At 45.2% G+C, this 25237-nt stretch overlaps 1 protein-coding gene across 1 annotated transcript in view; it reads left to right on the forward strand.

Annotated features, from left to right (window-relative positions):
• Positions 1 to 23882, forward strand: part of LOC146187821 (uncharacterized) — a 250092-nt gene extending 226210 nt beyond the window's left edge. Inside the window, exons 12-13 of the mRNA XM_084604926.1 lie at positions 833 to 1102; positions 21299 to 23882. Of these exons, the coding sequence (XP_084461052.1) occupies positions 833 to 1102; positions 21299 to 21706 (678 nt within the window). The 3' untranslated portion in view covers positions 21707 to 23882. The remainder of the gene's footprint in view (positions 1 to 832; positions 1103 to 21298) is intronic.
• Positions 23883 to 25237: the final 1355 nt, after the last annotated feature.

Raw genomic sequence — 25237 nt, forward strand, 5'->3', positions numbered from 1 at the left:
CGTTAACAAGAGCGCAAGCATGCTCCGCCATGGTCATTCAGATCTAACTCGATCGACCAATTCGACGTGAGTTGAGAAGCGGAAATACCCTGTCTGGTATCAGTTCCATAAAAGAGGGGTTCGTCCGGTTTGAGTTAAATCGTGCATGGTCTCTCCGGCATATCATCTCCTACCAGATCGGTACATCTGGTTTCAGATCCATACAGGACCGGCCTGTCGTGTTGCAGGTGCATTCCGGAAAGGGTTTCTCAAGTATTACCTGCATACCCGACCGGTCTATCCGGACTGAGATCCATAGCGGACGTGGTCTGTCGGGTTCGCCCTCCATTCCGAGCATGGCCTGCCCGGTATAAGCTCCCTACCGGATTCGTCTGTCAATTTCTAGAGATACCGATCTGCCGTAACCCTGTCCGAACTTTACAAGGGCGGGTCATACCGGAATGAGATTTATACCAGATAATACAGGACCCATAAAACCGACTTGGCACAATAGGAGATTTTAACTAATGTTGTCTAAGTTTATCTGTGGTTCTGATTTTCGTCATTTTGTGAAATTTACCCTTTTTGTAATGAATTATGCACGTGCTATGCCCTCTGCATGATGTTACTGAGAAAATGATTAATAGCCTGGTTTTAGACTCATACTGCTTTTTTGCGATGCTGTTGAAAGAGGAGTGTAAGCGGCCTGCGACCTCGCCGAGCAGTCATCACATTTTCTGCAGGCCTTCAGCATCCTGTTGTTGCAGGTGACGAAAATTAATTTTAACTTTATTATTATGTGAAAGTCTTGTCTGGCGCTGTGTGTTTTCTAATTTCCCCTCTCCGCTCCCAGGGCTCGCTGAGGTTTCCGGCGGTGCAGCCACCCTACCGGCTGAGCCACGAGTTTTCTGAGGAGGTCCTCGGTGGAGGCGGTCCCCTATACTGCCGCTGGCAGGCACCCGTTCTCTCCAACCACGACGTCTCATTCCGCTTAGAAGGCTTCCATGCGCCTTCAAGCAACTGCACCGCGAACTATCTGCTCGTCGACGACGTGGTGCTCTGTCCAAACCCGCCCGTCACGCACTCAGTGCTGCTGCACCGAGAGAACATCCTCAACGCTCAGGTGCGTGGCAGCTGCTGTTCCCACAATTAGAGCCGACGGGGTTGCTCTGGCCACCTCGAAAGCAATCCCAAAAAAACAAAATCATTTAGCATAGCAAAAATGACCCACCGCGGGAGTGCAATAGTTAGTGTGCTGAACTGCCAAGGATGCGGAATCGAATCCACGCCGAGGCGGGGATTCGATGGAGGCCAGATCAAGGTACCTGTGCGCATTGCAATGTCAGCGTATGTTAAAGGAGACCGCGTGGTGCAAATTTCTGGAGTCGTCTCTCATAATAATAACATTAATTACAATAATAATAATAATAATAATAATAATTGGTTCACAAAAATGAAAAAACGAAGTATATGTCACACTTGTTTCTTTTTAGCGCAATGTTGAAATGTTAATCAGGATTAACTAATTAAAGGCTATTAGCTAAGACCTGCAATTAGTGAACTGGAATCGTGACCGATATAGCCATCCCTTGATATGACTTTATGGTGTAGACTAAAGTTCAAGTGTTATTCATAGCTAAACAACGGATATTAACGAAAACCGGAGATTAGTGTATTGCAGTAGTACTAGATATAAGCTATCCCGTGAAGTATGACCTCACATTGTAGCTTAAAGTTCGGTTGGTAATCACAATTAACTACTCAACAGCTATTAGCAAAGGCCGGCGAATAGTGTATTACAATCATACTAGATATGCTATCCTGTGATATATGACTTGACTAGCCTACTACTACTAGTACTAGCCTAAAGTTCAAATGTTAATAACAATTAACTAATTTATTGACAGCTGTTAATAAAGACCACCAATTACTGTATTGCAATCGTACCAGACATAACCTATCCAATGATACACAGGGTACACAGAGCACTCCATCCCTAAAGTTCAATTGTTAATCACGGTTAATTAAATAACGGCAATTAAGACTTGCACATAGTCAAGCGCAATTATGCGCGATGTAAGCTATCCAACGATATATGACTTGATGCTATTGTGTGCAGTTCTATTTTTAATAACAATCAACTAATAGTGTATTCAATATTAGCACCTAAAGTAACGTTAGTGGAATTATACTCGACATAAACATTCTATTCCTGTCAGAATTGTGGTATTGCAGCTAAATAAAACACAGCCACACAGCCACTGCGGACTCTGTACATATTCTGTACACGACGCTCATCGGCTGAGTAATGCTACGCATTAAAATAATGCGTCAGCGAACGATATTTCCTAATAACAAATGTCATTTCGCTTTAATTACAAAGCTGTGATCGTCCCAAAAACGCACGTAAGGTTCCAAATCAGCTAATGCGGCCAAATTCTCCTCTCACCTCAGCCTGGTTCTACATATGCAAAGTGTGCCACTCCTAAGCTGGGGACCAACATGGCGGCCCACCAAGCTTGACGGCCGTTTTTGGTCAAAATAGGTAATCCTGGCATGAGCTTTCACCACCCTAAGCTGGGCGGCGCGGCGCAACATGCGGGCTCTCCACGAATCCGGCATGGAAGAAGTCACTGTCATGCAGTGTGTGATCGGTGGAGTTCTGTCAAATGAACACTACAGTGAACTAGCTCTTATTGCATTCGATTTAGTGCTGTAAGGGGTCGTAAGTGCCTCAAAAAATTTTGTTTCGTTCAGTCTTGGAAAGACATACCTTGGAATATGCATTTCCGAGTGCTCATTTTACAATCGTTGTGATGCATTGGCATTGAAACACAAACTTGCCCATTTAAATCTTTTCCCAACTTTTTCAACCCTAATCTCCCGATCATTTATTGCTTGCGACGGCCGCAGGTAGTATTACTTGTGTATCTCTCGACCGTGGGGCCTTGTTGAAACACAGCTTCTGCATGCAAATAAAGAGCACACACTTTATGTTACGAGTGTCCAGCTTGATACGTCATTAGTTTGATGATGATCGTCTAATTGATCTCCCCATTGTTACTATTGGACGCAAAGTCGGCATAATGCCACAGCCTTAAATTTTGTCTCTGTTAGGTTTTGTGCGTGGGGGCGCCGTAAGCGAGGAACTTCTCAATTCTGTTGCTTAGAGGGGACTGAGGGTTTATTTTGCTTTTTGGGACAAAGAGACAGAGAGAGAAACGAGTGTTTGTAAAGCATTGCTACTGGTGCCTTGGTGCCTTGGTGCACACGGTGCGAGGTTGATTTACAAGGAGCCGTACCGCTCGAGTTTCATTGGCACGCGAGTCTTCGCGGGCCTGCTAGTCTCTCCGTAGCAGCCAGCTCGCAAACGCGAAGGACGCAATGCAGCTGGAGCGGTCTGTTAGCTAAGAGGCTGTGCCTCCGTTCGCATTCACAATAGCGCCTTTCGGGAGAAAATACTCATGCCGGAGTTGACGGGGCTACAGAATCATGATTCGCCAAACTACCGCTTTAGGTTAAGATAAAATGGAGGGTCAAGTTGTAAAATAGAACCTTCGTCCCTCGTGTCACGATCTAGTGCACTACAGCTGCCCCGCCGGGGCGCCTTCGTTTGATTGGTTTAAAGCAGCATGTGATATGGCACGGGCTTCGAGGTCTGCGTGAAGTTTCGCCAGGGGTCACAAGTACTCTAGGAACTCTCGAACGTGTTTGAGCGGCACTCTTATAATAATCGAACGTAAATATCTCGCGTTATTTTTCCTACTGGGTACACTTGAACTCATACATCTCATTTGTCAGTGTGGCCACCCTGATATTTCGGGTGGCGTACAACACGACGTGAAGTCGTCTCTCCGCGGGAATGCCTTTCACACAATGGTCGTTATATAAATTAGTAGAACACTTGAGCTTCTCCTTAAGGGTGGAAGGGATAGCGCCTCCAGCACCGCCTTTTCATTCCGGGCCATTTTAAAAGCTTTCACTGCTTCCCTCCACTCCGTAGATTTTATGCGAAGCATATTTCTAGAGGTAAACCACAGCCCTTCGTGCCGTGCAAAGAATGTGGAATGCTACGTCACACCACGTGGTACGCTGACGTCACGACAGAGGAGAGACGGGGGACCGGCTCGCGCCGTCGGCTGCGGTTGCACGCCGTGCGGACCACGTAGTATGGTGACGTCACACCACGTGATACGCTGACGTCCCGACACAGGGGAGACGGGGGACCGGCTCGCGCCGTCGGCTGCGGTTGCACGCCGTGCAGACCACGTGGTATAGCGCATATATATAAAGGGGGGACGATTGCGCTCGCCTCCAGTTGACCCTCACAAAAGGTGGCGATGCCTCCAGGGAGTACAGCCGAGCGGTGGAATGAAAAGCTAAGGCTGCGGCGTGCTGCAGAGAGCCCAGAAGAGCGAGCAGAACGTTTGGCCAAGGAGCGTGCTCGGCATGCGGCTCGGCGACAACGATGCTCCACTGATACGAGCAACGCTTCCACTAGTATGGACAGTGAGTCTAGTAGTACGTCGACACGTTTGGAGAGTTGGAATGCCTCTGGGCGACGGAAGCGTGCCATGGAACCATGGAAAGCCGAGTTTAGCAATCAATATGCTTCGCATCTGACCGGGCTTAACCAAGCTAAGGCTCAGCCATTTTTGACTCGTACTCGAGTGCGCGTGTTACTCCTTAAATCGAGGAGAAACCACGTGGAAGCTATATGGCGTCACTCATTCACCGCCGAAACCGAGGTAACCACGCCTCTTTCTAGTCACGTGGCAACCATGACATCCCACACCCGCAGCTACGCTGGAGCCATGGAGCTCGCTCTGTCTAGGTAGTCTCCGCTGCCTCTTAGCCGGTGCCAACGGAGCTCTGAACGATTTAACGACAGCAGCCTTCATGGGAATCTAGTCAACACTCTTCGTGAACTGAATGCGTCTCAGAGGTTTAGAGAACGACACACCGAATCCAATCAATCAGTGGACTTAACTTGCCGATTGGCTGCCGCACAGACACACTGAGAGAGGCGGGTGGAGCGAAACGTGAAGCTCCTCTCGCCAAACGTCCCAATGACGATGTGTCCCTCAGTACCATCAAGCAACAACCAAGTCTAGCCAATCTTTACGAGGCTTCACTTTGAAGCTTTGAGTTTGAGTTTGTATTTATTTTGATTTAGACAGAATTAAACAGAATGATTTAGACAGACTTGCCTTCGTCTAAATTTTTTATTTGAGAGATGGCAGAGTTTGCCAAAGCCTTAAGCGTCTTTAGTTTGTTTGGAATGAGGGTTAACGAAAGCGCAGTATTTTTCTAACTTCCCGGTGGATACTTGCATTTACAATGAGCGGCATACAATTCCAGGCCTATTTGTCATCGGTTCGCACCCATCGCAAACTAACTTCCAGAAAGACTAACAGATGGGAGCAAAATGACAAGCGAAATGGCAATTCGCTTCTCATTTAGGCGACCGAAATGGTCCTGCTCACTATATAAGCACCTCGCCCACTTCTCTGCTCTATCTACAACCAGCACATGACATGCGACAAAAAAAAAAAAAAAATGCTGCGACGACGTAGATTTATTTTATTTCTCGTTTTTTTCGCACTCTGTGTAATTTGTTCTGTTCAAGTCGTTTTTCTAATTTTCTCTCAAATATTTTATTATTCCAAGTGGCATTGGATGTACACTTTTTTAGTGTCGGGGCGTGTTACCTTTCTTTGTAAGCTTTTGTAACATCACTGATCAATCGGCCTCTCGCGCGTATGCAACAAGGACTCGTAAAGGCTCTGTTCTTTTTTGCGCGTCCTGGCAGTGTCGGGAGCAGAATTGCGGCCCGCAGTTCTCGGCCTGCCAGCCTATCTGAGCATCGGCTCGTCGTGCCTTCTTCTGCGTACTCCCCCTTCGCCTGCGCCACTTTCTTTTTCTCCCGCCTGGGGGTTTGTTTCTTCTCGCCGTGTTTAATTCTTTTCTTTTTCTAGTTTGTTTTGTTCCAAGGCGTCTTCTTTGCATTTGCAGTGTCTGAAAACCTGCGTCGCAGAGGAAATTTGCATAATTTGCGTGAACTCGCTCGCTCACCGTTCTGCCTCGCGGGCCCGGGACGGCATCGCGCCTTTTCTCCTCGTCTATCTCAGCGACGACGCGCTCCTTGGGAGCCCACCAGCGCTATTTCCAGGCAGCACACAAGGGCTGCAAATGAAGGGACTACAAGTGCAAATGTTCGTCGGGGCGCCCTTGCAGAGGTTACGCATGGCGTTTCGTTTGCATCTTGCTTCCTTCGGATGCCATGGGAAGCTTAAGCGTACAGCGCAAGATGCTCGGAGGCAACCACAGCGAATCTTCGTTACCGCGACACACGAAACTCTTCCGTAGACATAGCGAGACTGTAGCGCAAAGCAGACAGGACACACGAGAAGAACGAACAACACGAGCGCTGTTGACGATTTCTTAATTCTTGTTAACAGTGACTCTGGCTCATTAGAGTCAAAGGCCATTAACATTTTGACCGTCATGAAGGAATGTTTTGACCCACTGGTTTTAACCACTGAATTGCCAGTAAATGACACTATCAGGTTTTTAGACCTCATCTTCACCTTCCACCCTAATCGCATTTGCTGAGCCTACCAGCCTCGCAGTAATAAACCTGTACTGCCGTATCATTCCGCACATTCAAAACTCGTAAAAAGAGCCATCGTCAGCATGTGTTTCCAGAACTCTCTGAAAAAGTCGTGTACCCACAAGATAACTGAAAGTTTTAAAGAGCAATCCACAAGGTTGACTAATGCTGGGTACCCTGCCGATGTCCAGGTATTTGTCGCCGAGAAACTTCTGAGAAAATTCAATAGTAATCAGTGTCAACAGCCCCCGTTGTCCGATGGAAGAAAACGCTTTGTTGTTATGCCGTATATGCACAGAATTTCACATAATCTAAAGAGAATTGGACGTAGGGCAAACACAACTGTCGTATTTTCAGCTCCAAAAAAACTCTCTTCCTTGTGCAAGATTGGCAAATCAAACAGTAACTGAGCACGAGCTTGCACAACTCGTCATCTGAAGCCTTACGTCAGTTGCATTAAAGGTGTTGTGTACAACATACCTTTATCATGCGGTGGCCACTACATCGGACAGACAGGACGGTGCCTAAATCAGCGATTAATGGAGCACGCACGTAACGTCAATAATGGGATAGGTAGTACTCTTGTTGATCATATTCTTTCTTGTGAATCGAAAACTTGCAAACCGTACTTGGAACAAACAGTTGTGCTAGCAAGAAATTTTGACATGACCACGCGAATGATAATTGAAGCTGAGAAGATAAATGCTTGCGGAGAGACTTGTGTTAGCACTCCGTCTATTAGTTTATGCGATAAAGAACTCTCTTTTCTCCGGCGGTGATACTGTCAGCACAAGTGATTTCCTATCTTTGGCGTATAAATGTGCTGCATGTCTGAAATAAAGATTCTCGGAAGTTAGCGCTCGTGTTGTTCGTTCTTCTCGTGTGTCCTGTCTGCTTTGCGCTACAGTCTCGCTATGTTCACGCACCAACAAGCCCAAAAAGCCACCCTTTTGAACTATAGTCTTCCGTAGAGTAGTGGCGAAAACAAGCACAGCCTATGCCACATCGAGTGAAAAGGAACTTCGCAACAGAAACTATCCCGATCAAAACGGCGTCTCCGTCTCACCCAACCGCCATCCCCGGTCTTCCATCGATCTTCGCAATGTTCCCGATGTTCGCCTTGATGGATGCGAAACCACTTTTTTTAGTGTAAAGGATAATTTTAGCATTGGATTCAGTGGAGTAGAAAAATCTAGGAGAATAAGATTGCGATGGAGCGCATTGAACAAGTACTCGCAGAATATGACTATTTCGACGTCTAATTGACATAATTGACTAATTAATTGCATAATTACTCCTCATGCACCAAATGTTTTACCAGCGAAATTTTTCCATTCTCGATCTAGTGCAGGCATTCGTTTTATTATCACTCCTTTTGTTCGAAAGTAATCCTGCCGAAAATTTTCTGATGAAACGACATTGAAAACATACCCATTTAATGCTTACGCATTCAAAAGTTCCCTGTATGTCAGTCCTACAATGTCAGCTATCACACTTTTAAAGCACAGAATTGAAAATGCAACAAGCGACAGAAATAAATGAGGCTGATAAATATTGAACGGTTACCGATATGTATACTCATAGGGTGTTAGCTATGGCGTTTTTGAAAAGCTGGCAAACGTCAATCTTTGCGGTCGGTGCGGGAAGGTGATTCCACTCTGCTTCTGTACGAGGTAAGAACTAGTGAAAGAACGCGTTAGTTCTGCAAAGATTGGACACCGACTTTATAGGCACGGTCTGATCGCGATGACAGGTCATGCGGCTGAGACTGCACTACGCAATCGTGAGTGAGGAAATATTTTATGGAAAAGACAGATGCGAAATATTTTGCAACTGGAAGCTCACGATGCTAAATTAAGGCTTGTTCTCATGGACCATATCCTAGAGGTCCTGTTATAGTCACAGAATGAAGTGGGCTGAATTGTTTTGGGCCTTCTAAAAGTGAGTTTTTCATGATGAGGGTCTCCGACTGATGCAGCATGTTCAAGTTTCGGACATATAACGTTTTGTACAATAGCAGCTTTAGGGATGAAGGGGCTTTAGAGAAGTTACCGTGGATATAACCTTGCTTACGGTTATCATTCTTAATAATATATGTGATATTTAGAGACCAAGTGAGAGTTCAAGTGATGTGCACATCAAGATAGTTCTAGGAAAGCACCGACTCTAGGGGGACATGGTTTAAAGAACAAGCAGGGCAGTTTTGGACACGCGAGAAATTTTCAATTGTTAATATTATTTTCTATTAACCTTGTTTGTACCAGAAAGATATGGAATTCAGGTGACATCAAAGAATAGTTACGTCATCGCTGCATGTAATTTTCCGGAAAATAACAGAATCTTTGGCAAAGAAATGGTTGGTTGGTTGGTTTTGGGGGTTTAACGTCCCAAAGCGGCTCAGGCTATGAGAGACGCCATAGTGGAGGACTCTCGAAATTTCGACCACCTGGGGTTCTTTAACGTGCATTGACATCGCACAGCACACAGGCGCCTTGCTTTTCGCCTCCATCGAAAAGCGGCCGCCGAGGCCGGGATTCGATCCCGCGTCCTTGGGATTCTGGATTGGAAAACATTGTCAGCAATGAGCGATTTGTGGGCGTTACACTTAGATGGCCTCAAGTCCGGTGCTCTCGGCGGCCTTATGAGCCCACTCGGTAGCCCGAAATTGCGTCAATCAACGGGTCTGAGCTGGCCAGTATAGCCTCCCACCGCTCTAGAGAAGGGACTGGTAGTAGGTCCGCCAGTGGCGGCGCTTTTTTGCCGCTCCAAAATATATGTTCGTACCCAACAATAGTCGAGCGCCGTCACCACTACAGTAGCCAAAGTAGTCAGGACCGTAATGAGATTGGCGGTAGGGAAAAACAGTCAGACGTTCCACCAGTGACGAAGGACCAGGTAAAGAAAGCATTAGAAACTATGAAAAGGGGGGAATCAGCTGGAGAGGATCAGATAACTACAGATTTGTTAAAGGACGGGGGGGGGGGGGGGGGGGGGATATCGTGCTAGAATAACTTACCACTGTATATAAGCAGTGCCTGGTGTCATCGATGGTACCGGAACCATGGAAGAATGCAAACATTATCCTCATTCATAAGAACGGGGACCATAAGGACCTTAAATATTACAGACCAATCAGCTTACTGTCTGTTACGTATAAGGTATTCACTGAGGTAATCGCGAATAGAATCAGGACAACCTTACACTGCAATCAAGCAAAGGATCAAGCAGCTTTTCGGAAACGGTACTCTACTATCGATCATATCCATACCTTCAACCAGGGGATAGAAAAATTCTCAGAATATAACCAGCCCTTATACATAGCGTTCATTGATTACGAAAAAACATTTGATTCAGTAAAAACCTCGGCGGTGATGCAGGCATTGCGAAATCAGGGGGTAGACGAGCCGTACGTGAAAGTGCTGGAAGATATATATAGGGGCTGCACAGCAACCATAGGTCTGCATAGAGAAAGTAACGAAATTCCCATAAAGAAAGGTGTTAGGCAAGGAGACACGATCTCCCGAGTACTATTCACAGCTTGATTAGAGGAAGTATTCAGAGACTTGGAATGGGAGCAGTTAGGGATAAGGGTAGATGGAGAATACCTCAGTAATCTGCGATTTGCTGATGACATTGCCTTGCTAAGTAATTCGGGGGATGAACTGCAAATAATGATTGATGACCTAGACAGGAAGAGTAGAAAGGCAGGCTTAAAAATCAATATGCAGAAGACTAAGGTAATTATCAACAGCCTCGGGAAGGAACAGCAGTTTACGTTGGATAGCGAAGCTCCGGAAGTAGTAGACGAATATGTCTACTTATCTAGTAACCGCAGATCCTGACCATGAAAAGGAAATAACAAGATGAATAAGATTGGGATGGAGCGCATTTGGCAAGCACTCGCAGATTATGACTAGCAGCTTACCGGCATCGCTCAAGAGGAAAGTATACAACAGTTGCATCATACCTGTACTCACCTATGGGGCTGAAACGGGGAGGCTAACAAAGAGGGATCTACTTAAGTTGAGGACAACGCAGAGGGCTATGAAATGAAAAATGGTAGGGGTAACATTAAGAGATAGGAAACGTGCAGAGTGGGTCAGAGAAATAACTCAAGTTACTGACATTCTAGTGGAAATTAAGAAGAAGAAATGGGCATGGGCAGGACATGTAGTGCGAAGAGAGGATAACCGATGGTCGCTTAGGGTAACAAACTGGATTCCAAGGGAAGGAAAGCGTAGTAGGGGGCGGCAGAAAGTTAGGTGGGGGGATGAGGCTAAGAAGTTCGCAGGGGTCAAGTGGATGCAGCTAACACAGTACCTGGTTAATTGGAGAAATATGGGAGAGGTCTTCGCCCTGCAGTTGGTATAGTCAGGCTGATGATGATGATGATGATAATGATGATGTAACGACTGCGCCACCTCGGCGGGCGGTGGCAAATAAATGGATATGAGAGGAAAGAGAAGAAGGCAATCGTTAATATAAATTATATTAGAAAAACTACAGAACCCTGATTGAACCTTTAGGAACGCCGGCCTAAACAGGGCGTCACATTTTTTATTGTTAGTTGACACGTATTGTAAACGGTTTTTGAGAAAGCATTCAATTGACGTTAGAAGTTTAAGGCCCACGTTCATGAGACGTAGTCTGTAAATTAACAATTATTAACACATCTTTTAAAGGTTTGGCGTAATCAAGAAAGATAAAATCTGCTGTTCATCGGTTTCCGTACTGATCTTTGCCTTATGTATGAATTGAGCCAGTTGGGTTTCGCAAGAGCAAGGTTTTCGAAAACCATGTTACGAGCTCGAAAAAGGGTTTGCGAGACATTAGTGTAGGCTCTGTTCTAATATTTGGCATGTTATACTGCAATGTGAATAGGGCGGTAATTTAGCGGCGAATTCTCGTTGCCTGACCTATAAATTTGAATCACATAGCCAATGAGTAGTTATCCTGTTTCAAGCGACTGCTCAAATGCATTGGTAATTCTGAAAATTTAATAAACAACAGTGTTTCGCAAGAATTTCACGGTAATTTTATCACAAATGGGAGTAGAGGAGAGTCAGAAAGATTTGATCACAAATTCAGCAATAGAGGACTGAAATGTAATTGGAAACATTTCGTGGTAGTCAACAAGTTCTAGTTGGGAGCGATTAATTGGAAGTTGTTAAATATTTTCCTGTAAATGATTGATTGAGAAATAACACAACCAGTTTAGAAAGTATAACATTTCCAGCTCGTCAACAAGGATTATAGTTGCATCATCTTTTTATGTAACTACGCGGCAGTATTTCTTTACTTCGCTTGTTAGCATTGACGGAAGCGTGTGACTTAAGTTTTCTCTGCAGGTTTTAGTGCAGATTCGCTGCGAGGAAAATTGTAGGCATTCCAACGAGCCTTACAGGAAGGAGCCTTAAAATCGCTTCTTTTTATTTGATAGGCGTCTTATGTGACCATTACTGCAGGGAGCGTCTGGCTTGTTAGTTGCAGTGCGAAAAGGAATGCACTTTATTTTTAGGTAAGCAACTTTTTCTATTAACACAGCCCGATTTGTTTCAACTGTAGGGCTCTGTCAAAGTGCGTAAGGAAGACGTCCAGACAGGAATTTAATTCATTGTTAATTGCATCAAAATCTGCTTTGTTGTAATTGTGGGTCATTACTGATCTTTTTGCATATTTTGACTGCGCAATCTAGGTTAGGCTGCTGAGCGAGAAAGAGATCGAGGGTGTTAGCACCGAGTGTGTTCTTCTCGTAGGCTCCGTAATATCCTTTTTGAGGGGAAAAGCTGAACACACTTCTAAGCAATTATTTGGCCAGTAATGAATAAGGATGCATTTTAAGGACAGAGGCGGACGAGGATATGCTTGGCATGTTAAAATCTCAGAGCAAGAGAAATGGGCAGTTTGGATTACGAAAAGGAATAATAATAATCATATCATGCAATTCATTAGTAAAGTTTTGTACGTGTTAGGGGGCTGCTAGCAGACGCCAATGATAATTTTTTTGTTGTTAAAAGCGACGCGTGCCGAAGCAATTTTTATAGGCGGGTAGACAATGAATGCAACATGAAGCGAACTATTTGTTGACAGAATCAGAATTCCTATCCCGGCCTCGGCGGCTGCGTTTCGATGGAGGCGAAACGAAGTGGCGTCCGTGTGCTGTGCGATGTCAGTGCACGTTAAAGATCCCCAGGTGGTCGAAAATACTCCGTAGCCCTCCACTACGGCCCCCCTTTCTCTCTATCCACTTTCACTCCCACCTTCATCCCTTCCCTTACGGCGCGGTTCAGGTGTCCACAGAGCAAGTGTGACAGATACTGCGCCTTTCCCTTCCCATGAACCAACCAACCAACCCTATTTGTCGTTCGAAAAAGTCAAAGCGGTAGACAGAGAAATTATCTGCGGCAAGAAAAAGCTCGTGGTCTCCAATCTTTGAGTGGAACCAGGTATCGGTTCGTACTAGAATATCAGCGCTACAAGTGTCGACGGCGGAGCTAAGACAATCCCGTTTCTTTATGATACTGTGGATATTAGTGTAAAGAATGGATATCTGCGAAGAAGAACGTCCACATCCCCTCGCGAATCGCTGTGTTCCAAGCTTGTGGGATGATTATGAGCTGAGAGCGGTTGCTGCTCGTGCTCTTTAAAAGAGTCAGTGTATGGATCACCGACCTAATATTTTGTTCATCAGCCGCTCGATGTACCGCAGCTGATACTGCCCGCCATTTAGTTTCCTTCTAGCAAGATCTTTATTTTTTTCCAGCGTGCCACTTAGCTGGAGCAAGCCTCATTTGGTGTAATGTCGTTATCCTTTAGCTTTCATTTGCTTATGGAAAGGGACAGCTCTATTGTTCTGAGGTTTGAGCGCTTCGCGATGATTGGACGCTGTTTGCCTTCCGTATGCGCAGAGGTGATGTGCGCGTTCGAAGACCGAATCTGGTAGGGCACCAAGCACGTCAGCCACAATAGCTTTCTTTTTTTTTTCTCTCGACTGACTCTGCCCGCGTTTCTCGGCGGTCATCGATTCCCCAGAAAATGAGCTCGCAGCGCCTTGAATGATCCTCAAGCTCGGTCACTTGTGACTTCAACAAAACGCATCTGCAGTGAGGTTTGGATGGTTGCAATTTCGTGGTCGATTTATTCGAGAGAGTTGGTTTTATCTTCAATGTTGTCTAGTCTCTACTCCGCATAGCCAATTTTGATTTCATTGTTTTATTGGCTGGCTTTGATAGCTTTTATATTGTTGACCATATCGATCTGGCTTTTTACTTCATGGATAAAATATAGGTTCATCATCGTCATCATCATCAGCCTGACTATACCCACTGCAGGGCGGAGGCCTCTCCCATATTTCTCCGATTTGCCCGGTTCTGGTCTGGCTGCATCAAGTTGACCCCTGCGAACTTCTTAACCTCATCCGTACACCTAACTTTCTAAAAATATAAGTTAAAATATAAAGTTTATTTCGGCGCTTTCTGGCAATTATTTACGAATGAGCGATGAAATTCTCTATCGTATTGAATTTTATTTCAGTAATAATGCATATACTGCAACCCGACCACCGAGCAGTCGTGTGAATAGGCTGCCACATAGAGGTGGAATTGCTCAAGGAAGCGGAAACAGTTGTGACTACAAACAGTGCAAGCATACTCGTAACCAGAACGGGCGCTATTCAGCTGGCGCTGCAGGAATTTCAACGAGGCCTCGAAACAAAAAGCAATGTTCGCCTGGGAGCAAAGCAAGACTCCTCAGCAAAGGCAGGGCGAAACTGCTTTCGCATGCAAAGTAACGACTGTGATGGGACGCCGTGTGCAAAGAACATGCGCCGCCGTCATCACGGTAATCAACTTAACCCGCGGGAAGAGACGGAACCCAAAGGCAAAACGTGGCAGGAGCCCAACAGTAAGGCTTTCCAGCGTGCCTCGGGTCTCCTCGCCGGAGCTTCTGCACCTAGCTGCTCCGACAAAGCCCCGAACCATCGCGGCATCAGCTTTGTCCCGGCGCCTGCGGCTTTGACCTCCCTCGTGTCGGCGCGCGATAAGGACGTTAGCGTAGCGGGAGAGGGTGAGCGCATTAGTGTCGTTCGTGACGGATGTTTGCCCAATCGCAGCTGGGCAAACCAGAGCAGAAGGGGGAGCGATACGCGCCGTTAAGGACGGGCCTAATTGGGTCGAGGGAAGGTCGCCTTTCCTTGGAGCAGCAGTGAATTCGCCGGGCGTTGATGTCGCCTCATATTTTTGTTGCTGCCGAAGTAGGTTCCGAAGGGGCGCTCGACGCGGATTGCCGTCAGATTAGAAAAGAAAGTCTCTCCACTGAAGAATGTGTTATAAAATGTGTCAACGTGAAGCATAAACATAGATGCTACGTAAACAGAGCTGAGAAGTTGGTTGCTTTGTCAGGTTTAATGTCCCGAAGCGACTCTGGCTATGAGAGACGCAGGAGGGGAGGACTTCAGAAATTTCGACCACCTGCAGTTCTTTAACGTGCACTGACATCGCGCAGCATACGGACGCCTTGCTTTTCGCCGCCATCGAAAAGCGGCCGCCGAGGCCGGGATTCGATCCCGCATCCTTGGGAACAGTAATCGAGCGCCGTAACCACTGCGCCACCCAGGCGGGGGTAGCTGAAAAGCTGTGTGAGTTCGTTCTCGAGACCATCATGGCTCACGGATCTCAAGAAGTTTACCTTGCACGAGGTCCCGATACAAACTTCGTGCTCTGGGTCCTCCTCTTGCATACCCGACTACTGCACCGGAGTACCCGGTTTCGAAGCTGACTGCCTGCGGCTCCGTTTCGATGGAGGCGACGCGGACAATACCAGTGCGCGTTAAAGGACATTAGGTGGTCGAAATTTCCGGAGATCTCTACTACAGCGGCTCTGACAGCCGAAGTCTCTGTGAGACGTTAAACCCCACAAACCAACCAACCAACTGATGGTATACCGTTTAACCCCGGGAAAAAAAATTATTCCTAAAAACATAACGCAGCGCACAAACTGAAGATGTGTGCGAAGTGAATATCCTCCGAATAAATTTGCAACAAACTTATTTCATTACGCTCCAAATGCTGTGTTTCGATTCGTTTTTTCCAGGCTGAAGACTTAGAAGAACATTATTACAAATCTTTATCAGCAGGTTATATGTCCTCTGCAGAAAAAGAAATTGATGGCAGCTCAACTTGGTTAAGCCTACATATGCGCAGTGAAATCTACCAAACGGATTCAATTCACAAAGTCCGACTCGAACATAATCGTCGCCGATGCACTGGCTGCAAACAGTATGGTGCGATCGTCGATTCGGTGCCTTCTCTCTCTCTCTCTCTCTCTTTCTTATTTATTTATTACAAGTTCCTGCAGCGCCCGAAGGCATTATTGCAGGGGGGGAGATGACAAGTAACCTTGCTGGGAACGCACCTTTCGAATCTTCTTGGTCCGTTTGATCGGCTTCTCTTTTCCCTGCTTCTTCTTCTGTGGCTCGGGGCAACCATGATTACGGCGCATGCGCAGTAGTGACTAGCGACGCTTAACCGAAATGGGCTGCTAAGAAGTCTAGTGTATATCTACAAAATTGCTTGCACTAGCTACCACCACCTTAATATGCCTGCAAACTTTCCAAAACTATTCACACACAGTATTGTAACGAATACAAACTAATCCAGAAGAGGGCAAATACGGGCTGGTTCGTACATGCTTAAGAATTGAGTTAAACAGCGCTGGGTAAGGTGAGACACGTGAACGACAGACACATTGCCTGTGTCTGTCGTTCACGTGTCTCGTCTTACCCTGCGCTGTTTTACTCGATTCACGAACTAATCCACTATTTTTATAACCAATGCATCTATCGCTTATTTTAAACCGTCTACTCAAGGGGACAGAAAGGTCACTGTGTCGCGGCGAATGAAACAAATTATCGACAGCAATTATTTCTTCACAGCATGCCCGCTATTCTTCCTCAAAGGACAGGTCTACAACCAGAGAACGTCCTGTAAAAGACGGGAATTAAGGAGAGATTGACTTAAATGGCAAATATTTGTTACCAGAAAACGATGTGCTTCCGTCACACAAGATTCTGGCCGTCTTTCACTCTTAGCGTTGCTTGGTGTTTCTTCTGTAACAATTTCTCTGTCTCAAATATCACTAATTGCAGCGGTCGACTGCCATCATAAAAGTAAGTTATAATTACAGAGCAGTAATTGATTACAATTGCGTTATGTTTCTCGATTTATTTTCATAGCATAACCCGTTCAAGCTACAATGATTAAATCGGATTCTTGAGCTTTCTTTACACGCTCTTAATTTTCAGCAGACGTTACTTCGCAAAGTTGTCGTGATTGAATTTTGAACGTTTCACGATGAAGACATTATCCGCTGCACTGAACGCACCTCCACAAGGATGTACATCATCGCGCTTTTGAAAAACTTTAGCACAGAACAGGAAGGGACACGAAACACAAGGGTGCAGACTATCGAGTGAAATTTTACTGTGGTATACATGCATATATAAGCTTCGGACATCAGCAAAAAATCAAAGTCAGCAGTGAGGCACTACGTGTCGCATTTTACACGACAGATCATTTTTCCCTCCCATTGTTCCAAGAATTCTTGCTTCGGGTCGCTTACAAATGATCTTTACTTTCTAGATTCGATACAGTAATATAACTTCACAGCTCTCTGGTTTGCCTGTCCCTGGATTTTAGCAGAACTGCAGTCACATGGAAAGAGGGCGCGCAATTCTTACATCAGTGTGGCACCAGATTTCCAGTGGCATTAAGTGGGCCACAGTTTCGCCTGAGTTCTCTACTTGACCAGCTTTGTGTGATCAAGGTCGTATGACAATAAGCCTTTTTCAATACGCGTTCTGCATTCCCAGCACAAGTTGCGCTCCAGAGCAAAAGGACAACAAGAAACAGCAGGTTGCTATTTTCTCGAACTTCATGTGTAAGATTAAGCCTTTGCTGCGCTTCTTTTAATTCTTCCAAAGTTCGTTTTCTACCAGGTCGGGGAAAGCCAGGTTATTCAGGAAGGCCAGATTATTATTGGCGCAGACTAAAAATACATCAACGCATCGGAAGCACTCTGCAAACACCAAGTGGGGCCAAGACCTCGTCTAGCTTCCTGTATTGCATGCAGCATAGCCTGGGGACTATGGCGGATCCAATTCATAATGTTTTGTTTTGGCAGAATGCGGACCCGTGCAGCCACACACCTGGAGGTTGTTCACATGCTTCTGCAGGTATCCTGCAACCTTCCGTTGCCAGGTTCCACCCGTCTTCGACTGTCGTTCGTAAAGGAGTGTCTGGCTGTTTAGTCTGAACAATAAAGAACGGTTCTTGCTGTCCATCCGCTGTTTTGCAAGTTTATCGACGTCAATATTTTCCCTGTCACCTTAATTCTTTGAGCCTTCTTTTGTTAAGGAGTCTCGTTTTGTGAATTTTTTTAGACCGCTTCGAGATCCTTGCCTTATAGTCAGTCGCTACCTTCTGCTATGGCGAATAATCATTTCTTATATCACACCAGAAGCTTCAAACCGTCGTTACGGAGAAATCAACCGTCCTCCTTCAAGTGCAATCTAGAAACTTTTTGCATGATTCTTGCATTTATGCATCTTAAGCCTTCTATTACACACCCACTCATTTCGTCTGATTCAGCTCGGCTAGCGATATAAAAAATCGGGCATAAGACTTCCAAAGGTTGCACAACGAATTGGGGCCCTTTTTTTAACGTAGTGAGTACGGCAGCCAAGATCCTGAATAGTTGCAAGCGTGTACTTATCACAGTTGTATATTCTTTTTTTTTTTTTTGCTTCTTCCTAGGCAAATTCCGAAAGGAAGTAGCCCGCGCACCAAGTGCTTCAGTTCGGTATACAAAATATTTAAACACGTGCTTACTTTTCCTAGCATCTATGTGCAGTTCACTTTGATGTGGTGGAAGTAGATCCTGTCCTGCCTCCACGTGTCTGCTCGTAAAAGGCCTCGAGACGCCGCTTCTGACGAGGCCATCCAACAAAACAACGCAGAAATCACTTGCGTTTCGATGCGCGAGCGACGGCATAAGTGAGGGCTTTTGTGCGCTTCAGCCATGAGTTGATGAGAGAAACATATAAGGGTTAGCGGATACACTTATGTAATGTTATAGCCCGATGTACACTAAAGGAACATTAGAAGGGTTTCAAATCGGGCTAGTTAGTTAGTAGATATCAGAGGAAGGTCTATATACCACCGGTAAAGTTAAATTCATGCAACACTTTTATTCTCAAACTAAGCATTCCGCGTGTGCAAAGTGATGTCAACAGGAGAAACGTCATACTGTTCATTGACAAAAACAGCGATTCCTCCTCCCAGGCATAATGGGCACGTAACAAAGCTGGACCGGTAAGCTTTCACAGTGAACATGTCTAAAGTAATAATTATAATAATAATACTAATAATAAAAATAATACTAATATAAAAGCAAAAATAGCAAAAAATGAATAAATAAAATATCTAAAAATAAAAATGGAACTAAAATTAAATAAACACATTACATTAAAAAAACAGTTACAAGTTACAAACACGTCGCGGCAGCAATAATGCTTTCAGCTTCGCCTAAGGCAGTTTTGCGGTGATCTCTATTTAGCTCTTGTTGGCTCCTAAATAAATTTGAAGATTCGCCTGATATGGGCCTGAAGGATGCAAAGATAAGAAATTGGCCGATGATTGCAATGTAAAACTTTTCATTAAGAACATGCTAACAGATTTTTCTACGAGTTAAAGGTCGCGGTATTCCATTCATATCTATTCGTTCCCCCTACCACGCCTTGTCGGTGCCAATTGTGTAGCCATACGGGCTATTTCTCCGCAAATGTTTCCTAGTATTCAGTAATAAACGCTCAAATTTCAGATACAGGTCGCAAAATTGCTTTCGATTTCGACATCTTCATCTCGTTTTAAGGTATCATAAACTAAGATATCTCATCTTTCAGTCCTTGCACTGATTTCCTCAAATACTGTTTCTTTTCCCGCGAGTTGTGTAGTGTTGTATTTTAGCGCACATAAGACATTAAGAATATCATGGTGAAAATGTTTTTTTTCTTTTTCAGAAAAGGAAAACAGTTGTCTTAAAAATTTACGATTTGTTTAGCAAGTCTGCTTATTTCAGGAAATTAAAAGGAGCATGCTATTGAAATGTAGAAATTTTTTGTGACCCTACTCTCTTCATGCCTTTGTAAAAATTATTTTCCTAGTCTATAACAGTAGCTGACATGATTTTTGTCTGTGTTGTACTTTTCATGCCCTCTAATATTCTGCTGACATTTAGGATTACCTTAGCATTTTATTTTCTGCACCGATCATAGCCTATTTCGTTACAGCAGTCCGCGAAAATAAATTAAATGCAAATCTCGGCCCACCGCCTTTCACCGCGGTACTGATAAGAATTCTTCCTTTTATTTTGTTTTTCTTTCTTTTTTATTTTTCTAAAAAAGGCTGGTTCAACCTTGCGACTCGGAACATATTATTCCATTATATGTTCAGTTTCGTTTAAGTACTTAGCGCTTGCACTTGCCCCCGCACTTGCCTCTGGTATTTTGGTAAAATCTGAGTTTTCACAATTAGGCACCAATTAACCGATTAGCTCACCCTTCTAAACTAACACATCCAATCTGTTTTGCGAGGAGGGGCATAATCAATTATTAAAGCTTTCCGGCATCGGGGAAGGGTTTCGGGCGCAGATCGGAGCGCTGATAGACGGGACACGAAACCTGTTATTGTCCCTTAGTAAATGCAATGCAATGTACTGAAGTTGAAAGAAGAGAAAGAAGAGACACGCGTCGAGTGATAAGCGCGTCTACTAACCGTTTTATTGGGAAGTGACACAGGGAATATACTTTATATTCCCACGAGCGCTACTAATTACGGTTTTACTAAGGTGTGACGTTGGGAAAATAACGGGAGGTATATCATTTAGAGTCATTTATATGTCATATATTGCATTGTCATCGTCAAAGTTTTGGAGCGAAAAGCTGGACTTATCGCACGCAAAGCTGAAGGCCAGGTCACTTCAGGAAAAAATACCTCGAGCAGGCTATGCGGAGGCCAGGCCCTGACGTCGTACGACGTGACTCAAGACACTTGCGTCGCTCGCGCCTCGCCAACGCCCCGACTGTTCGCACCATCGCTGCTGCAGTGTCCTACCACGTAGTTAATCGGCCGATATAGGCAGGATAAACGTGCCTGGCCACAGCAGGCCATGAAGCCGGAATAGACTCATCGACTGCGTATCGAGGCGCCGCACTGTATCAGACGGTCCCATTGAGACAGAACGCCTCGAAGTTTCAGACTTTCCAACTGTGGCGAACCACCGAACGTCGGACAGTGTTTGCTTTAATCTACAGAGAAGTCCAAGTCTTACTCAATGTTGCAAGATAAAGTTGACCAAGGCTCGAATAATAAAAGACCAACTAAAGCTAAACGGTGTCTAGCGATGCCTAAGTGAGCTTTCGCTCCGTGTAACTAGGTTCAACCGAGTTGAACCTGAGCCAGTGTTTTTGCGATACTTCTCTTGTGCTATATCTATACGACGACTCTCATAGCCTGAGTCGCTTTGGAACGTTAAGCCCAATAAACCAACCTTCTTGTACAACCGGTTAGGCCGACAACCCGCCATTTTGTTTGTAGCGTAATTTCTCAATGTTTTGCAGGTAGTAAATCTCCGTACGTTTGTTGTTCGCAGGTGCCTCTGGAGTTTCGCTCAGCGGACGCAGCCACGACCAACTTCTCGCTGTGGTGGACGCAAGTGAAGATCTTGCCCACTCCATCCACCCCAGACACGCTGGTCTCCCTGAGCAAGGAGTGCGAATTCCTCTGCGCCACCAGCATGGTGTGCATCAAGAAGGAGCTCGTCTGCAACGGCGTGCCCAACTGTCCTCAGCGACTTCCGGACGCAGCCAGCCGTCCGCCCGCAGACGAGCTCCTCAAGGGTGCCGCCGATGAGGACGCGCTGCTCTGCGCCGCCGACCGGGCCACCGTCCAGGTCTACTGGTGGATCATCGGCGTGGGTCTCACTGTGTGCGTCGGCGTCCTGGTGTGCTTCGTGTTTTCCGTGTTCCGCCGGTGTCGCCCCGGAAGGCATCGCTTCTGAGCGCCCATCGGTGCGGTTCCCTTTCAAGAGGAAAAGCAGTGATGCCGCCAAGTGCTTAAATTGTTTACAAGCAACAGACCTCAGACGTGGCGCAACACAGCACGCATATGGCATCCTGAGGAGCAGCAACAACCCCCAGGCGGAACGTTGCTTTGTTATCCAAGTCGCTCCGGTGAAGGATTAAGAAGCGTTCTACGAGCGTGGCGTGTTGATGGCACTTGCCGATACCACTCTCTCGATATGTCCTACTTAGGCAACAACTCATCATACATGCCGGTAATCACTGTTGGAGAGCGCACTCTTCATATTCGAAAGAAAGCGTGAGGGCGTTTTCTTGGTGCTTCCAACTAAAGGAGGCGATGCGCACATTCAGCGCCGAAATATTGAAAGCATCAAGAATCAAGTGGATAAAATTTGCTTTTGATCTTTTTCTGTAATGCATATGTCTAACGCCCACATTCACTGGCGAACGCTGATCTGCAACAGTTTACATAACATAACGGAGCATCCGTAAGAAGGTTAGAGTGCATATTTTGAAGAAGAAAAAAAACGTCTGCTCGGTCATCCTGAAGCCAGAAAAAAAAAAGCGCGCCTGCGTTTTCTAACCTAGTTAAATGATCAATAACAGTTATCATATCCTACTAAAACCGCCAGAAATACTGACCCGGAAGGTTGCTATCCATCGGCCCCTTCCCAATGGCTGGCATGTATATGTGAGATGTATGTATGCCTGTCATGTCAAGTTTTCTCTTTTAAAAGCCTCCAGAAACGGAACACTCAAGTGGAATCCTACAAACTAATTTGTTGATTACTACGAATAGCGAATGTAGATATTATTCAGAATATCAGGAACATAAACTTAATGAAATATAAACAATTCAAGGCCTTTTAATGTTTACTGTATGCATTTTTGAGAGAAAAAAGACGTTCAAATTTATTTATGTTCATAAGAAAGGAGATACCTTCGACATTAAGCTGCTGAGCTCCCCCGCACGCACGTGTCACTTATTCAACAATCAAAGGAAAGCTTTCTCGTATTCCATAAGCAATTATTGTTGCGAGTATACCTTAAGGCTGCAGCCCAGAAATTTTAATAATGTTCATTTCCGCCGACATGACTTACATAGACCGAAGTATACATGCGGGAGTCCCAGACACCGAAATATGTCCAGGCATCTATTGTAGATGTATACGACATGAAGGAATAAGAAAAACAGGGAACTACTTATTACGCGTCCAATGCAAACAATCGGCAAAACGAGGAAAAATATAACAATGACAGGCGCGCTAAACGTTTGCAAAAGCCGTGCAATAAAAACAGCACATCTGCACGAGGCAGTGTATCCAAATTGAAGTCGCCGAGCACGTCATCTCACTTGAGAAGTGCGGGCAGCTGAGTGCTTACCATACACAGGGACGGCGTATCTCTTTTTAACTTAGGGAACGAGGAGTTTTGTATCCTCATAGAGCTATTGACACAGTGTGCGCTGTTGCGGATCGGCTTATTACAGTGACGAAAGGTTCTGTATAAAACATTTTTAATACCGAACCACCCAATTTCATCTCCATGCATGGTTGCCAGTGAATTACACTGTCGGACAGCTAGAGGCGCTATCAAAGCCCACTCCGGGTTTGTGGTCGCCAAAAGCAGGAATCCAAGACCGCACCTGCTCCCAGCGAAATCCCCGAGGTTGATACGTCTCGCGTTGCCATGTGTGACCGAAGAAGAGAACATCTCTTTGGACACCTCAAGAAAGGTTGTGTGTTCGCGCGTGGACCTTGTGGCTTTCATGCAACAGTCAGGCCTGAAGACTGTAACTGCTGCAAAAACCTTGCTGCGTGTGTGGACGGCTCTTTTGTGTCTGTATTCGGTGTGCCACCACATAGGGGCCGCCACCAAGCGTGTCTGCATGCTCACACACCCAGTGCGGGGGAAACGAAAGCAAAGACTTCCCGAATGCAGCATTTTTCTAGTTCTTTTCCTCTGGGGACCTTCTGAAGTGGGCCAGTTTGAGGCAGTTCGGACCTACTCGCGTTTTAGGAACGTTGGTACTACTTTTATTGGGTTTGAAAGGCGACTAAACTACAAATGTAATTATGTAATCATTAAATTATGAAGAAACACAAGGTGTCTCGAAAATCAGTGGCTGTTTTAAGCTTTTTATTATGTAAAAAACGATTGGATGGAGGGGGAGGGGGGGGGGGGTGGTAGCATTGCGATGCAGAGCTTGATAATATTTCGACTATGATTGGGAGAATATACATTATCCTTCCGCGATAAAAAGCCATCCACAAGCCTTATTCCATTACAAAAGGAAAAGTAAATCGTTCACTATGCCATTTTCCCTTTTCGAATAGCATCCGAAAAGGGATTTTGAAATTTGCTGACTCTGCTTATCTGTTTATTGCATTATAGAAACTTTCGTAAGCACTGCCATTCAGACACACTGTATGGATTGCTTCCTGCTGGAAGGTTACAATACCATACGCTAACATGCGATTAGTAATGATTTTATCAGTATCACTAAGTTTGTATAGTAAGTGGTTTTCTGCAGACATATGAACCTTTTTATTATTCAACGGAATGGCAAAGCGGGCGAGTTGGTGATACATGGTTTAAAAATAAAACAGCGCAAAACACACAGACGAAAGAATAGAAACAGACACCACAAGCGCTGACACCACAGTGCTTGTGGTGTCTGTTTCTATTCTTTCGTCTGTGTGTTTTGCGCTGCTTTATTTTTAAACTTTTTAATATACTTATCTCGGGTGTTGTCAACAGTAGTAGAAGTTGCATATAGTCGGTTACTAGTGAAGGATGCAACAGCGAATGCCTCTCAAATGAGGCCCTCTAACCAAAGGCATTCACAAAGAGGAGCCTTCCAGAAACTGAGGCACGGTTAATTGCTTCCCCTGTCCTGCAAGTAGGCGTTGTGTTAGCGGCCGGTGCTCTGCGCCCAGAAAACAGAGAAGAAACAATTCTTCTCAGTAATTGCGACTGAAGACATCATCACCATCACAAGGACAAAGACTTGCGTCCCTTCCTCTGAAAAGGAACCAAAGTTCAGAACAGATGCTGTTGGTTAGAGGACCACCTTTGGGGGATATTTTCCGCTGCATTCTTGAATTTTAACCGAATATGGTTAGTAAATTTTATTGCCTTCACGTTGAAAGCGGCTGGTAGGTTATTTAAGGGCGCAGAATTGAGCATTGCTTTTAATGGCGTTCCCTTTGTTCGTGCGCGTTGTAGCGGTTATAACTTGAACCATAATTTTGCAAATCTTGCGCGGCAGCGTTTTCTGTGTATACAAGGCATGACACTTTCTCAAACTTCTGCTTTCAGGACCACCCCCGGGTGCTTTTCTACAGAACAGTTCCTGAAGTTGAGTCAGCACAGTTCGCTACCTTTCATTTTCTACTTCGCCTGTAACCCCGCATAGCGCGCGTGTAGCATTCGCGCTCTTTTGTCGTGTAGTCGTTCGTGATCCCTAAAAATACTGTACTTACTTCAGTTAGTTCTCTCATTAGGAT

Source organism: Amblyomma maculatum, chromosome 5 (assembly GCF_055883805.1).
Source record: "Amblyomma maculatum isolate TAMU_Amacu chromosome 5, ASM5588380v1, whole genome shotgun sequence".
Classification (NCBI taxonomy): domain Eukaryota; kingdom Metazoa; phylum Arthropoda; class Arachnida; order Ixodida; family Ixodidae; genus Amblyomma; species Amblyomma maculatum.